The sequence below is a fragment of the Fusarium falciforme genome, chromosome 1 (genome assembly GCF_026873545.1).
Source record: "Fusarium falciforme chromosome 1, complete sequence".
Lineage (NCBI taxonomy): Eukaryota > Fungi > Ascomycota > Sordariomycetes > Hypocreales > Nectriaceae > Fusarium > Fusarium falciforme.
The window spans coordinates 2,443,485-2,459,661 of record NC_070544.1 but is presented as its reverse complement, the minus strand read 5'-3'; the positions used below and the strand labels follow the sequence as shown (position 1 = coordinate 2,459,661).

General features: G+C 55.1%; 5 protein-coding genes across 5 annotated transcripts; 2 read left to right on the top strand and 3 right to left on the bottom strand.

Moving 5' to 3' along the window:
• Positions 1-401: 401 nt before the first annotated feature.
• NCS54_00065500 (HMG box domain-containing protein) lies at positions 402-1,353 on the top strand (the record flags this gene model as incomplete). The annotated part of the gene is made up of 2 exons (XM_053146301.1): positions 402-881; positions 943-1,353. The coding sequence occupies 2 exons, from the start codon at positions 402-404 to the stop codon at positions 1,351-1,353; spliced, it is 891 nt and encodes a 296-aa protein (XP_053002276.1).
• Positions 1,354-1,806: 453 nt separating this feature from the next.
• On the bottom strand, positions 1,807-3,189 carry NCS54_00065400 (Hypothetical protein; the record flags this gene model as incomplete). The annotated part of the gene is made up of 1 exon (XM_053146300.1): positions 1,807-3,189. One exon carries the CDS (start codon positions 3,187-3,189, stop codon positions 1,807-1,809), a length of 1,383 nt encoding a protein of 460 aa, XP_053002275.1.
• Positions 3,190-3,859: 670 nt separating this feature from the next.
• Positions 3,860-5,043, top strand: NCS54_00065300 (Hypothetical protein; the record flags this gene model as incomplete). Its single annotated transcript, XM_053146299.1, has 2 exons — positions 3,860-4,345; positions 4,402-5,043. 2 exons carry the CDS (start codon positions 3,860-3,862, stop codon positions 5,041-5,043), a joined length of 1,128 nt encoding a protein of 375 aa, XP_053002274.1.
• Positions 5,044-6,044: 1,001 nt separating this feature from the next.
• Positions 6,045-9,694, bottom strand: NCS54_00065200 (Hypothetical protein; the record flags this gene model as incomplete). The annotated part of the gene is made up of 4 exons (XM_053146298.1): positions 6,045-6,491; positions 6,545-8,508; positions 8,567-9,263; positions 9,320-9,694. The coding sequence occupies 4 exons, from the start codon at positions 9,692-9,694 to the stop codon at positions 6,045-6,047; spliced, it is 3,483 nt and encodes a 1,160-aa protein (XP_053002273.1).
• A 2,851-nt stretch (positions 9,695-12,545) lies between these two features.
• Positions 12,546-14,207, bottom strand: NCS54_00065100 (Hypothetical protein; the record flags this gene model as incomplete). The annotated part of the gene is made up of 2 exons (XM_053146297.1): positions 12,546-13,712; positions 13,773-14,207. The coding sequence occupies 2 exons, from the start codon at positions 14,205-14,207 to the stop codon at positions 12,546-12,548; spliced, it is 1,602 nt and encodes a 533-aa protein (XP_053002272.1).
• Positions 14,208-16,177: the final 1,970 nt, after the last annotated feature.

Sequence of the window (16,177 nt, the reverse complement as noted above, 5' to 3'; positions counted from 1 at the left end):
GCGTCCTACGGCAGCCTGCAACGAAGCAGCGGATGAGGTAGGCGCTGAATGGGGCGGGGGGTTACATAAGCCACAGCGATTGGCTCGGCGGGGGAAGCTGGTCAAGCTGCAGCTCGCCCAGGTAAAAGGTACAAGGTGATGCAGCCTGTTTGGGCGGGATTGTCCAAGTACATGATACCCATGGAGCTTTTGCGCCCTTGCAGCTTTCCAGGCATTGCAGAAGGGAAAGAGCCCAGCCAAAACGTCAACACCATCTCATCCTCTTCAGCCTCATCTTGACCTTTTCAAATTGCTTCCCCGGCACGCGACATTAAATTGTAGACTCCAATCGCGTCGTCGCCTTCCCGCGATACCAGCTTTTATTTTTCAACAAGTTGCTCGGTTCCTCTCTTTAGACAAAAATGTTCACCGCCGTCGGCAGGGCCACTGCCCGCCGCATCCAAGCACCATCTGCCCACCCCGCGGCCGCCGCCCAATTGCTCCTCCGCCAGGCCCCGACAACCTCTGCGCTCCCCATCCGGGCCTTTTCTGCCTCTGCTCCCTCGCAACTGCCTGCTGCGAGCGAAAAGAAGTCCAAGGCTACGGCCAAGAATCCCGCCGCCAAGAAGAAGCCTGCCGCGACGACCAAGAAGGCCGCGCCCGTAGCCAAGAAGACCACCAGGAAACCCAAGAAGGAGGTCGACCCCGAGGAGAATAAGAAGGCTGAGATCCGTCAGCTCAAGAAATGGGCTCTCAGAGACACACCCGCCGCGCTGCCTCACACAAAATGGGCCCAGTTCGTCGCTGACAACAAGGATGTGCTGAAGGGCTCTGCCGGCCTTGGTCCTCATATGGCTGGTCTTTCCAGCAAGTTTCACAGTCTTTCTGCTGCCGAGATCAGCGTGCGCGCCCTCAACTGCTCCCGCAGTGTCCGATCCTAAGCTAACACATGAATTCCTCTAGAACCTTGAGAACATAGCTGCAGCCAACCGTGAGAAGAACGCCGCCAACCTCAAGGCTTGGATCAAGACCCACGAGCCGGCGCGTATTCACATCGCGAACCAGGCCCGCCGCCGCCTCACCAAGCTCACAGACAAGAATTACAGAGTCTTTGAGGACGACCGCCTGCCCAAGAGGCCCCTGAGCTCCTACACCAACTTCACTGTCGAGAACTGGCCGCGTCTCGGTGGCAGCGACGCCATCGATGGTTCCAAGAATATCAGCGAGGCCTGGAAGGCCCTGAGCCCTTCCGAGAAAGCTGTTTACGAGGAGAAGACCGCCCAAGCCTCGGCCAAGTACGAAGCTGAGATGGAGGTCATCCAGGCGCGCGCCGATGCCATCAAGGCCGAGGCGGATCCCAAGAGCAAGAAATAGACGGGATTGTCACTCAATTGAAGAAAGAGAGTGTGTACAATGTCTTTTATTTTCATCGAGGCTACAACAGGTAACGGAAATGCAGGGCCCTGGGTTCACCGGATAAAGGGAGAGGGATATCTATTTTGCACGCGCGACTGTATGAAATTAAGTGTAAGGTGCTGATGCTGGCTGGTTTTTACGTAAGAAGGTTCTGACACGCGGTGATGCTCATGATAACATAAAAACACAATGTCAATAGTGTGGTTCATTCCTTCAAATGTTGCCTCATGCTCTCGTGTCATCATCGTCAACCCAACCCACTGTTCCCCAAGTATCGATAATCATAATATAGCCCAAAGCCAACCAACGCCTCGCTTCTCATGTTGAAAGCATTCCCAGACTAAACAAGCCGTATGTTTCCTAGGCGTGGCCATTCCACAAACCTCAGTTCACCGCCGCAGGTTTTCATAATCAGGCCAGCTTCTCGTATGGCGGAACCTCGATGGCCAGTTGCCCGTCTGCGCCATACCAGCTCGCCCCCGTCGTCTTGAGCTGCCTCCCACTAGCCAAGTATAGGAGAAGATATGTGTGCTTCGCAACGTGCCCCCAACAATACAGGCGAATCCAGTCATGGCTCTTGTCTCGACGGCACCATGTACCCCAGCCTGCTAGACCACTACGCAGGTAATTGCTCAGAAACCCCCATGTCTCGAAACGGATCTCAGCACTCCAGTCTGTGCAGTCAAGCAGCCAGTATCCCCGTTCGAAGGGGTCTACAGCCCGTTTGGGGTCTGGACGATATCGAGACGACAAATCTCGGGCTAGTTTGGCGAGCTTCGCTGAGATCAGATCGGAAGGGTCCACATCATCTACCCCAACGGGAGGAGAGGGCGGCCGTATCTCGAGGCTGTTGCTGAGCTGTTCCACCTGAGACCCCCTGGCTAACAGCGTCGGTACTGTGTCGCTCGAGCTTCGGACTAGATCGCCATGCTGTGGGTGGTTCACCCTGGGTCGTTTGGCTGGCGGAGGTTCTGAGCCAGCACGGGGTGATGCAACTGGCGACCGAGAACTGACCATGCTGCTTGATATGTGGGTGATGTCAGGGCCCAAATCCCCAAGAAGCGCATTCTCAGTGTTGTCTGAAGCCCCTGGCGCCTCAGCTGCCTTTGGCACTTGCGGTGTCCTTGGAATTATAGTATTGCGCTTTAGATATCTGGGCTGCTCAAATGGTAACGGTTCGTCTTGCGAAGGGATCGGCAAAGAGGACGGCACGTCAACCTTATCTGAGCCTGACGGGAGAGGGAGATTTTTCCGAGTAGTCGGAGATGGAGGCGTCGGCGAGGCCTGTGGCGACCCAGCCCGACCAATATAACGCTGTAGCACACGGGAAGGCGAAACGCTCAGCAGCCCGGTATCTGGCATGGGGTACGAGTCACTAATTTGACTGGGTGGTGCGTACCAGGACTTGAGAGAACCACTTCCAGTCCCCTGAGACGACATGATGACCCCTTTCTCAGCTGGCGCCGTGTACCGTATGCAAGGTGATGAGCGATTATCCAAAGCACCTTCAAAGCTCAAATCCTGGGACCCGATCTCAAAGGATTGCCCAAACGATGCGGCAGCTATGCCCTCGCTGGGTAACGGCATTGCGGGAGCCTGGGGCTGCTCCTGCTGTGTAACGCGCGCTTGCGCATTCACCCACGACTCCGTTGACGGAAGCGCCGTCCGTGTTTGCGGCTGGAAGGCGAGATATGCCCGTGCGAGCTGGCGGTAGACGACATCATCGGCTGCGCGGCTGGGTGCGGTGATGTGGACGAGGATCTCGGTGTCTTCCGCGCTGCTGCTGCTGGCCATGATTCGAGTGCTGGAGGCAGAAAAGCATGGCGATGGATGCGCGAGCCTGGAAAAAGAAGAAGAAAGAGGCGTGGTTCAGGTGGGTTGCCAGTTATATGTTGTTATCCACGTCGTTCCAAGACAGAGGAACCGGAAGCACGAGCCAGTCGCCAGTCATGTAAGGATATAGAAGGGCAGCAGGCAACAAAAGATCCAAGTCCTGAGAGACTAGAGAAGAGCCTGAGGTCTATAATCCCTAGGCAAACATGGAGAAGACGGTTGATGAATAGTGGAGGAGTGAGGTCCCGTGACGCACGAGATTCACGCTCTGAAGTAGGTAGACGCCGCTGAAGATTCAAGCTACCTACCTAGGTAGGTATGCATGCAAGTAAAGGCAAGGCCAGAGCCCCTGGCACCTTCCATCTCCAGCGGGTTGACGGGTGGCAGGCCCGCTATAGGTCAAGCCACACAACAGCCTAATGGTCAGTGCCATTAGCGTAGGGTCACTCAACCAGCCACACCAGGACCCCTGCTCAACCACCAAAAAAGGTACGTATCCACTATCGACGACAGATTAGTACTACCACCCCAGGATCCATCCATCAAGTGCTCGCTCTCCTCCGAGACACTTGGCTCGATTCTTCGTCCCTCTCCAATTCCCCTCCCACGCCTCCTCCGTCTATTCTCAGCCATGTCGGAATCTACAGAGTCCAAGTCTAGAGGCCCCCTCGGCCGCGTCGTCGTCATCGGCGGCAACGGCTTCCTTGGCCACCACATCGTCAACCAGGCCATTGAGTCGTGGACCACCACCGCCGTCTTCGGCGTCGACCTGCGGTGCGAGCGCAACCGCAATCCCGCCGCCGAGTACCGCGAGTGCGACATCACCGACCCCGAGCGCCTGCTGTCTCTGATTGAGGAGCTCAAGCCCGACGTCGTCATCCACACGGCGTCCCCCGTCGGCAACAACCCCAAGATCGGAAACGACATCTTCAAAAAGGTCAATGTCGACGGAACACAATCTGTGGTTGATGCCTGCGAAAAGGCAGGCGTCAAGGCTCTTGTCTATACCAGCTCTGCCAGTGTCATCAGCGACAATGTCTCTGATCTGCTCAACGCAGATGAGCGGTGGCCATTGATTCGTGGAGATCAGCAGACCGAGTACTACTCCGAGACCAAGGTCCGTCGTCGCGTCCTGCCTCGCTAGGAACCCAACTAACATGATACCCGCTATAGGCTGCTGCCGAAGAGCTCGTCCTCAAGGCGAATCGCAAGGATGACTCCAAGCTCCTCACTTGCGCCATCCGCCCCGCCGGCATCTTTGGTGAGGGCGACGTCCAGACCCTCGCCGGCATCCTCAACGTCTACAAGCGCGGCAAGCACAACGTCCAGGTCGGCAACAACGAGAACCTTTTCGACTTCACCTACGTTGGCAACGTTGCCCACTCCCACCTCCTCGCCGCCCAGCTCCTCCTCGTCACCGCCGCCTCCCCCACTGTCCCCCTCGACCACGAGCGCGTCGATGGCGAGGCCTTCTTCATCACAAATGACGAGCCCGTCTACTTCTGGGACTTTGCCCGCGCCATCTGGCACGCCGCCGGCCATGATAAGGGAAAGGAGGGCACCTGGACCCTGCCGCGCGAGTTGGGCATTGGTCTCGGCTTCATCAGCGAGGTGTTTGGCAGCATCCTGGGCAAGACCCCGACTCTCACCCGCAAGGCCATCATTATGAGCTCCATGACCCGCTACTACAACATCACCAAAGCCAAGCGTGTCCTACGCTACAAGCCCCTGTGGACACTGCAGGAGGGCATCAACCGTGGTGTGGAGTGGTTCGCTGAGCAGGACAGACAGCAGGCTGCTGCTGCCAAGGCATGATTTATAATCAGGGCCAAGCTTGGAATGAGCAAACGAGTAAGAGGAGGGCTCTAATGAAAAGGGATCGAGGGGAAAAAATCCATATCCAACCATGAATGTACATACCTGGCTCTTATATCCACACAAGCCGAGGTTTAATATAACAAAGACGCTTCGATCTTTGACGCACACACCATTTCACAAAGGATCATAAACACCCATACAGCAATAAGCGCAAAGGAACCAGCTGGTACTCGATTGTCAAGTCGTGAATACCCAATCGGAACAGATTCTATTGTTCCTATCTCTCTGCCATCCATCCATGCCATGTTCCATCCGTGACCAAAAACCCCTTCTGATCCCAGAATGAAGCCAACATGTTGCATCCTCACATCTGACCCATCATCCACGCACCCGCGAGAGGAATGTTCTGTGCATCCTCATCGCTCTGCTTCCGTGTCTCACCAGGGAATCAACCCGTTCACATGGTTACTCCATCCAACGCAGGTATAGAAGAAAGAAGACAAGAAAAAAAAGATGACAACACCACCTTTTGACCCTTTTTTGGTTTCATGAAAAAGGCATCAACCTCCGGGCCCCCCCCCCAAAAAAAAGAATAAGAACTTAGTCGAGAATCGAAAAAGGGTTAACAAAGAACCAAGCTCTTGCATGTCACCTTGGTGATAGGAGGAGCAAAGGAACGGCATAGAGCAGTAAGTGGGAAGTGAACAAGACAGGGGGACAAACATCCACTGTCTTGTGAGGAGACAAAAGCCGAGAAACTACCAGGTCCATCGTGTCGTGCGGGAACAGGGTTAAGGGCTTGTTGGCGATCTGCTTTTTCCTTTTTTCAAGGGGGTGATTGATAATAACAGGCGGAGGGGGAAGCGAAGAGGAACGCCGTCGACTATGCAAATGACTCTGCTCCCAAATCATGCCTCCTGAACTGAGTAGGGAAACGAAATGAAGCTTAGGACTGGGCATTGCCTGGCCCAGAAGGTGAAGGATATCGTTGGAAAGTATCATGAGTTGCCCGACACACCGAGCCCGCTGCCTTGCCGAGCGAGACCCGAGTTGCGCCACTCCCGTCGCCTGCTGTGCTCGGCGTTATCGAGCTGGCTGTCCGACTGGTTGAACTGGTTGGCACCGTACGGTGAAGGGTTGGCTAGATCGTTCCGACCCCTCCAGCGCGTCGGAGGCGTGCCGGGACCGTTGTTGGCATAGGGCATAGGAGGATCTTGCATGGGCCGAACACTGGCCTCGCCCTGCCACAGGGCTGGGTCCGTCTCTACTCGCCGGGCTGGTGGTCTTGTAGAGTTGTCTTGACGGTTGTAGACCTCGTTGACATCAGTGATCGAGATCTGCCCCCGCCGATCTTGGAACCGCTTGAGAATCTCCTTGGTTGTGATCTCTCCGCTGTTGCTGAAGATGTAGGGGTCGTTGAGGAGGCCAAGGATCTCATCGGGAACCTATATCAATGTCAGAAAACGCTGCACTAAGCTGAACAACCAAGGCATCTTACCTGGCACATCTCCTCGATATGCGTAATCATCATTTCTACAGCATCAATAACATAAATAGCCTCGCTATCCAGGGCGGGTGCTCTGGATGGGTTCGTAAGGATGTTGGGTGCAATAACTGTCGCAAGGTTCCTGATGTCCATCTTGGAACCAACCTCCTCGTCCAGCTGGTGGAAGGACCCTGCCCACTTAAGGAAGCTGAAGAGAATCTCGAGACTGTCTCGGTGACTCTTGGGGAGAAGGCAGCATGTGAGGTGTAGACACTGCTTCCTCTTCTCTGCGTCCGAGATCTTGGCTGCGCTGATCCATAGCCTGTACAGCTTGTGCGTCATCAGGGGATCCGGCAGATCTCGCAGGTAACGCTTGAGAAGGGCCGCGAGCTGGATGACGGGCTGTTCCATAAAGTTTACCACGTCGCAACCTTCGGTGTTGATCTTCTCTACCAGACCTTGCTGCTTCTTGATGTTGCCGTTCTTTCGGAACACACCCTCGACTGAGAGATCCATCTTGCGCATCGATGACACGATGTCGTCGATGACGGCTGGGATCCGAAGTGTGCCGGGTCCGACACCGTCTGTTGACTCTGCACCGTCTCTCTCGATGATGATCTCGAGCGGCACACCAAACACGCCCTTCTTCTTGATGCTCTTGTTCTTGTCGTTCTTGAATGCCTTCCCAAGATTCTTCCAGAAGGTCGCCTGCTTACGCGACTCGATGAAGCTTAGAAGCTCATCGAGTGTGAACTCTTGCTCAATCATGGGCTGCATGGTGAGGACGGCGAGGTGGCGGACGTTGAAGTATTCGAGGCCAGAAAGCTCCGAGAAGAACTTGCGGCCGATTCGCTCAGGGAAGGCATCACCACGGAATTCTCGCTCACGATCGGCCGACTGCGTTCGCTGATGGCCTGAGCCGCCTGGCGCGTCAAGAGAGCGATCAGAGAAGGGCTGCGGAGTCCTTTGCTGCTGTTCTCGGGACTGCTCGACAGCTACTATCCTCGGAATGTCATCGAGGGTGATGCCGTCATTCTGCCCAAACATGAGATCGGTAGAACCTTGGGGGCCATGGCCTTGCCCACCGTCTCCAGCTGAGCCGGGGCGTGGTGCCCGACCGTCGGGATCCATTACACGAGAGGTTCGGGCTTGTCGTACACTAGATGACAAGTGACGATCTAATCGCGTACTCCGGAGTCTGCGTACATCATTCAGAGTGTTCTCATAAGACGACTCACGATGACTGTCCTTGTTATCACCTGGGCCGCGTGACCGAGAATCAGCACGAGGCCTTGCATCGTTGTCATGGCCACCAGCTGCGCCATAACCGTTACTGTTGGGGTCTTCGCCGGAGCGCGGAAGGGTTCCATTGGCTCTTAGAATATCCAGCAGGCGAGCCAGAGCAACCCGGAGAAGGAATACGTATTGCTGCAGCTTGGAGATATGCTCAAACTTCATTGCTGCTTCGGCGTTGGGGCCAACACAGTTTGTGCAGTAAATCTTGCGGTCGAAGGCGTTGTAACGGGCTTCCTGCAAGGCACGGCCGAGCTCACGTCCACACCTTGTACACTTGACGCAGGTCAGATGCCACCTCATGTCGGCGTTCTTGGCACACTCGTCCTCGACAGATCTATGGCAGAGGGTGCAGTGATCCGAGTCGTGCGATGATAGTCGCGAACCGTCCGCGTTCACTTGCAGCTGGCCATTGTCATTCTTGACGGCGTCTAGGTCGCTCAGGTCGTCGAGGAACTGGTATAGACCGGTGGAGGCATTGGCTTCGCGCTCGAGGCGCAGCGCCCCTTGGAGGCAAATCCGGATGAGGAGTTTGAGGTAGTGGGCGAGACCAGTGACGAGGGACAGCAGCTCCTGTGTGACGCCCAGCTTGTGGCCACCGCTGTCTTGTGTCTTTGACAGCAGGGAGAAGAAGGACACAATCTTCTTACATAAAAGCTTGGCTTCTCGGCCGTAAGACATACCTGACCAAAGTTAGACTGGCGCACATCGTCTCGGGCACATGCAGGGTCTTGTCTTTACCTTTCTCATTCAGGCCCACCATTGTCGCGTCGAGTCGGTCCGCCGATTGGAACAGGATCTCGACGTGCCATATGAAGCGCTTCGCGACCAAAACCCCGTCGACATAAGCGCCGTTGCTAACGTGGAGGAGCATGTCGGATATACAAGCGGCCGATGATTCCTCAAAGGTCGAGAGTACACTCCATATCCGGAAGACCTTCTCCTCCATGCGTTCCTCCTCCTCGCGAATGAGGTCTCTGCCCGCACGGTCATCCGAACTCTGGAGAGCGGGCGGTGAATCTGTGGGCTGCGCCAGGCGCACGTTCCAAAACTTGTGAATCATGTAGCACTCGGGGTGCCAATGCTGGTTCTGGCCGTTCCTGAAGATCTCGACAAACTGCTTCAGGATGGCTGTCTGGCAGCCATTGCAGCGCTGCGCAAACTGTGTCGAATAGTGATAATGGCAGTAAACATTCCCATCGTGCTCGTAGTAACTATCCTGAGCGCCGAATATCGTCGAACATAATGAGCAGGTAAAATGGTCGACATGGTACTTTCGGTCTAGGGCGGTGATGTATGAGCCACGCAGGGCACCCCCGCACTGGTAACAGAGGAGGCCCAACCGGCGGAAGTAGTCCGTCTCGCATAGGGGATACTGTCCCTGACCGTTCTCGTCGTCGGCCGGGAAGAACTTGGATGCTACTATCTCACCGCAGTCCTGTCCCTTGGTTAGTATCGACACAGAATATATACGGGGTGCCTTGGGCGCCGCACCTGACACTTGAAACAGTCGAGATGAAAGGTTCCTTCGAGGGCTCGAACAAACTGGCCCGTTAAGGGCTCACCGCACGCCTGGCAGGTCCTCGTCTGACCGCTGGCAGATCTTCCTCCTCGCCCTCGCGACCTGTTACGCTCACCACTTTTGCGGGGCGGCTGATCCTCAGCCCATCCGGGGGGAGGAGGATTAGGAGTGCCCGGTGCAGAGGCGGGCGGCCTAGGGCGATAGCTGCTGTCGGGCGTCCTCGTCCGGTGTCCACCATTCTGCCAGCTTGAATCGGGGTGCGGAGGCACGTCGGAGCCGGTATGGTCGCGGGATTGGTCGCCATGACCAGGTTCGCCCAGCATCGCGTCGTCGTAACCCGACGCCATGATGAGAAGCAATCCGGAACGTCGTCGAGATGCTCAGGCCCCCCTCCAAACTCCAAACCAATCAGTTGCGAATGGGTCCTCGGCGCCGAATGTCCAACAGAAGTCGACGGGCGTTCGCAGCGGTCGGCATCAGCGCCAGCAGTGGTGGGCGGCGGCAGCGGCAGCGGCGACGACGGCGAAGGTATCGATGCCAATTGGCGAGGGCAGGCGTGTGATGTGGTACGCAGCAGAAGATAGTCTCGGTCGAGGGAGAGGTGAGAGTGAGTATGGGCTGGTGTTCGCGTGACGGCCCAACGATAAGCCACCCAGTTCGGACTGGGGTGATGGAGGAGGCGGCGGGAGGAGCAAGTCGGTGGCAGTGAAGTGAAGCGGCACAAGACAGCAGGGACCCGGTAGCATGCGAGGCTGGAGCATGTAAACAGCGAGGCTGAAACGAAGAAAAACAGAGACAATGGAAGAAGATGCAGTACGAGACGCGGCGCAGCGCGTCTGCGGCGGCGTGGATGAAGGAGCGTGGGAGTAAAGTCGAAGCCTGTCGTGGGAGAGTAAGGTATGGAGTAGCAGGAGGCGCCTGGTGGTAGGGGAGCTGAAGTCGTGGAAACGATGGGGGGGAGAACGTGGTGGTGGTGGAGGAGCCCAGGTGGAGGAGACTCCCGCTTAGAGGGTACCTTCACCAACAATAGGGGATTAGCACCAAGGGCGGGCTCCCTAGGGGCCAAGGCAGGTACCTCGAGGTGCTTGGGTACCTACCTAACGGCGGGGGGTTACCTAGCGGTTCTGCGCCGCCAGATCAGGGAGCTAGGTAAGAGATGGCCCCAGGGGAGTCGAGGTAGAGGTACTTTCCTGGGTGATCGGATAGCAGCAGGAGTCCCACCTACACTGGGTAGCCCAGTATAGATGATTTTACGATGGAAGCCGGGCAACAAGGCAGATAGATACTGGAGGTAGATTGGTACCCAGAGAGACGAGGCATACGCAGAACTTGATAGCGCAATTTTTTCTGGCTCCTGCAAGAGCTGACTTGGTGAGAGGCGGACCATCTAACGCAATGCGAATGGATGGAGGTTAGGTTGCTGCTGCTGACGGGCCGGACCCTGTGCGTGTTTAGGCGTTAGGGGCGTTGGACACTGTAATTTCCAGGCCGGCCACGGGGAGCCACGTCGAGGTAGCGATACTAAAATAAAAATAAACGGTGGAGGTTTCGAAAGTCGCTTCCTTCAGGTGCAGGTCGCCGTCAGCACTGCCTGCCAGGGCGGGTATTATTAGTAGGCAATCACAATAAAGAATACTTTTGGGATTGGACCGATCAGATGGGATAGCAGCCCGCCATTTTGCCTTCGAGTCTGCCCTCTCCTCTCCTCTACTTGTTTGTTCAGGCTGAGTAGGGCGCCAGATGTCTAGGACTGCCGTCAGCATATTGTGGCATCCAATGTCACTGAGATGGAGCCCCAGAGTCATCCTCTCAGCCCGCCTATTCCCCTTCGAGACCCGACCCGACAGGACCCAGGCAAGGCATTACTGCAGCAGTGGGAATGTCTCCATCGCATGGATGGGTCTTGAGGCGTTTGAGCCTGAGCCTGAAGTCTGCCTGAGCCTCTGGACCTGGACCGCAGACGACCGCATCAGCCATCCGTGGTCAAAGCTGGGGGCGCACTACCACTGCTACAGTGCTGCTCCCAAGAGTTACCCATGACGGACCCTGGGCAGAGCCCCCCGGCTTACCTGACACTCGCAGGTTTCTCACCATTCATCATGGGTTGGTGAGGTCAGTTCCAGTCCCCAGGTTTCCCTCGGACCTGTCAGACATGGAACACGTCCAATGGATCGGCCGCCTTCAGACGAGGTCCGCTTTGGCTCCTTGAGAGAGAGAAAAAAAAAAACCAGAACAGCCCCCGTCAGAGTCGCCCTGGTACCGCACATAACCTTGCCCTTCTTGAAATTGCAATGAAGATCTCATCACGTGTGCAGGAGCCTAGGGGGGTTTTAAGCTGCAACAGGGTCAAGGCATGTGTCTACTAAAAAGACGGCGCATGAGAGGGATGAGAGCAGTCAAAATAAAACATGTCACGGGCCATTGAGTGCGCACTGGTGAGCAGCGAATATTTATGTCGACGGGTGGGAGCGTGCTGTGGTTTTTGTGCCACCTTACCTGTCGTAATTTATGTTGCATCGCTGACTTGGTCTACTTGGAACCTTTCTTGACTCTTGTCCCCTGCAATCTCTCGTCCATGGATTGGGCCACGGACGGATATGAGCAGCTGCTAATGATGAATGATTGCACGTCTTTATTACACAAGAACAGCAACATTCCGGCTCATCAACCAAATCAGTCAAACTCCCGGAATGTGGTGGCTTCCGGGCTCTGGGATAGTCACGGACGGCCCTTGCTTGGTTCTCGCCAGCAGCATGAATTACAATTACAATGCTATAACGCAGCAGCAAGCCTATAGCACACAAATATTCTCTCTCACCCCCCCCCAATCATTCGACGTCATTTTAGAAGACGCGCCAGTAAAGCCAAGAGAAACAAATCATGCACACACGCGCAAACGGGAAATCAAGGTCCCCACACTCTTCCCGTCCCCGTCGTACTGGAGGGGAGGCCCTGCCCTGCCCTGTCCTGTCCTGCTGCTGATGGATGGCTTGTCCAAAACCCAACAACCCCTGAGAATGCCGAGCCCGTCCATTTCGTCTCGTGTACCCGTCTTATAAGCATCGTCGATGCTCAATCCCGGCCAATAACATCCTTTTGGTAACATCTCGGGTGTATCCGAAGTTGCTGCGGGAGGAGCTGACCAGATCTTGAAACTCAACTCACGTGCGAGATGCTCCCGCGGCTCTGTTTCAACTTTCAACCATGCACCAGCTCCTTCAGCCGCTTCTCAATCTTGTCCCGGCCATCAAGAGTCCGCCAAACTTCGTGGGGCGCTCCATCGACAATGTCCCAGTTCTTCAACTTGTCCGTCAGCTTGGTCAGGTCTCGCTGCTTCTTCTCCCACGTGTGACTTCGCTTGATATGCACTCCAGAGCTAATCACCACCAGCGGCGTGTCCTTGTCTTGGATCTGGCGGCTGGTCCGGGCATCACGTCGTGTGAATGAACCCGCCACGAGGCTCTCCTGCAGCTTTGCAAAGATCAGCTTGCCTCCCTGCTGGGCGGATCGCCCATATACTCGGTCTCGGCTCGTTCGTCCTCGGAAAATGGCACCTGACAGTCGGTCGAGACCAAGCGGCGAGATGACACCCCGAAGCCAGAGCAAGAATCCCCAGCCAGGCGATCCCACTTCACCGAGAAGGTCCTCGTGGAGCGGATCTATGAGAAGTAGACCCTTGACGTGGTCTCCGTTGCGCGACGAGAATACTCGGGAATAAATCGATCCAATACCCGCACTGGCCAGAACCCATGGGCCTCTCTCTCCTGCGCCGATCAAAGCCTCGCTGAGGGTATCGACTATGAAACCTGCCGACGACGGCGAGGGTGCGCTGTCTGACCAGCCGTAGCCAGGACGATCTGTGAAGCAGTATCGAGAAATGGACCCGTTCTTGAGGGCGTTCTCGGCAAAGTCCCAGAACTCATACTCGACGGGTCGCTCGCCGCCCTCAAACAGGACCGTGGGCAGGTCATTGCCCTTGGTGTCGGTCTTGTTCCCGTGACAGTACACATGGATGCGATACTTGTTATTGTCAACCCAGTACAGCTTTCCTGGAGGCGCCACGCCCGCGTCGAGTGCCCGGAGAATAATAGTGAGAGTGATGAGGAAGACCGCCACCGACATGATGGCATAGGCAATGGTTGAGACCATCACCCCGGACCATTCGAAGAGGGTTCGTCGTGTCTCGGCCCGGCCGGTCAATCGCTCCTCCTCTTCTGCCTTGCCCCATTCCACCATGCGGTCTGTCAAAAGTGTCCAAAGGCTCGTGAGAAGAGCCCAGATGACGCTGACGACACCGACCCACCTCTCTTCGTATCGGGTCTTTTGTACGGACAGGATAAGAACCATGTCGAGAAACAAGATGGCCTGTGTTTCGGGTTAGATCTGTTCAATAGCGTGTAGAAACCCTGTAGTTCGTAAACGTACCGACATGAAGATAGCCAGTATCCTAACAGATTTGGATGGCACCTCGAAGAAGAGGAGGGTGAAGATCAAGTTGGCAAGGGTCCAGGTGGTGTATCCAAAGGCAAACCACACGCTGCCTCGAGTCTGTATGCCAGGCGGCGTCGCAAAAGTAGACACGAGCAGCAAGATCCACCACACCAGGGTGATCAGGGTGAAGAGGATTGAGAGATATCGCAAGACTCGGATGCTCCATAGGTTGTATGGGGTCACTGCTGGATCGTCGGGGGCAAGCAGGCCTTGGCCAGAGTTGACGCGGTTGGGGAGGAGTCGCGTGTGCTCATCTGGCGCTGAGTGCTCTCCGTCCTCGCGCTCGACGCCATTGGCACCATTGGCACCATTCGTGTGCCTGCCATCCTCGCCATCCTCGCTCGAATCTCTCTTAGCAAAGATAGGCATCGTGGGCGTAGTTCAACCTGCGAATAGATGCTTCGCCTGCTCCAATGTGCGTAAGAACCAGTCTCTGTAGTGAAGCGATCAAACTGTCTTGGTAGTCGTACAATTATATGCAAGCACCCAGAAAATCCCCTTGGATCCCAGCTTCACCCTGTTCCTCCCCAGAGTCTATATACCAAGGCCACCATCAACGATGCCAAAAGTAGAATACGTCATTACCAGCCAACTCAGCTCGCCGTGTCACCAATCAATGATGCCGGCGGCGCTCGGTGGGAACACTAGCGGGCGGACGCAAGCCTCCGGGTTCGGGAGCTTGGGCTGAGCTAGAGCTCCTGTGTGAATGGTTTCGTAACCCCATGAGCATCGGCGCAATCTTGACAGAGCCGCAGAAGGGCTGGATTGCGTGAAGTTGACGATGGAGGGCTTTCGATGACGTGCTGTGTGTGATCCAGATGCTCTAGCCTGCTGTTAGCGTCGAGCTCTTGTAAGGTTGTCGGTACGGTACTTCAGCAGTCCAAGGCTGAAACCGGCATTCTAGATCACATAGAATAGGTAGCTTGCTTGCTTGATTACTTAAACATCAAATTGAAGAGTCGTACAACGTGAAGAGGAAGAAAATAATCTTTTCCTCATTCCGCCATGAGACTACAGTCGGTATTTGCCATTGATCTCCCTCTCATTCTCCAATTCGACATGACTCTCACACAATCACCACCCCGCCTACGCAAGCTCCAATGACATGCATTCAGCATCATCACTCACATTCCTCACAAGCAGGAATCCCGCGACACCTTATTTCAACGGCTGCGCCCTTGGCTATCTCCATTCTTGCTCACCTGGCTAGGTAGTTGGTGTACAGATACTACCACGAACTACAACGCACGTGATCGAACAACCGTCGCTGCCATGGACCAATGAAGCCTGCCACTTGAGTGATGCTACACCAGAAAAAGCCAAAAAGGACAATACAAGAAGCACGATGCGAGCAAAAAAAGACACTTTGCTTACCGTCAAGCAAAAGAAAAGTCGCAATGCGTCATCCGGAATTCGAATCCGAGCCTCAACTTATCTCAGTGGAAGAGTTGAATCCTAACCCCTAGACCAATGACGCTTGTTGAATTTGAACGTCATGGGAAGGTATATAGACGCAGGGGAGCAAGGGGGAGACAAGGAAATGTGATCGAGAGAAGCCATAGAGTGAGTGAGATGAATGACAGTGTGAATGTCGACTTTTAAATTTAGCTGTGAGGAAATTGAATTCCTATAGGCGGCATATGGATAGGAGCCAGCACGCGGAAACAGACGGGAGACAGGGCGCTCCATACAAAGTACCAATATCATGAGAAGCAATGATTAGTGAGTTTAGAGACCCAGAACTAATTCAAAGCAGTATCTTCCTAACTATTGAAGCGTCGGGGTGTTGAAGAAGTATGAACATAGCTCCTGACGTTGGGTCACTGGGCAAACCTATACTAAAACACCATGATCCTCGACCAAAGCATCTCGATCTATTGCCAGCCCAAAGTCGAGCATACCCTTATTATAAAAGTACCCTAGCTTGGAGCGTCTATCAAGGCACAAGAGTCTATGTACTATCCTGACCAGGAGAGAAACGGGCAACATGGGATAAGCACGCATTGGATCTCGAGGGTCAAATCTGATAGTGAGAAAAGAGCTACAAAAGAGATTCAGTCGGACATATCACGACTTCTTCCGTATTGGCATCAGAGAGCAACAGGATCGCTGTCCAAATGGGCACTAGCATGGAATGGGCGCGAGGAGATTGCCAACTAGTTGATCCTCGGACCAGAGGAAGAGGGGCGCGAGCTGTCCACGCGGGTTCTCACCACACTGGCCATTCGTCACCGTACAGCAGAAGCCCGAGTCAAGGACTCAAGCCATCTCATCAGATAATGTCTCAAGTGGCTTGCTCCATTCTGAACTGTATGGCGCCAATTCATTCTCTAGCTATC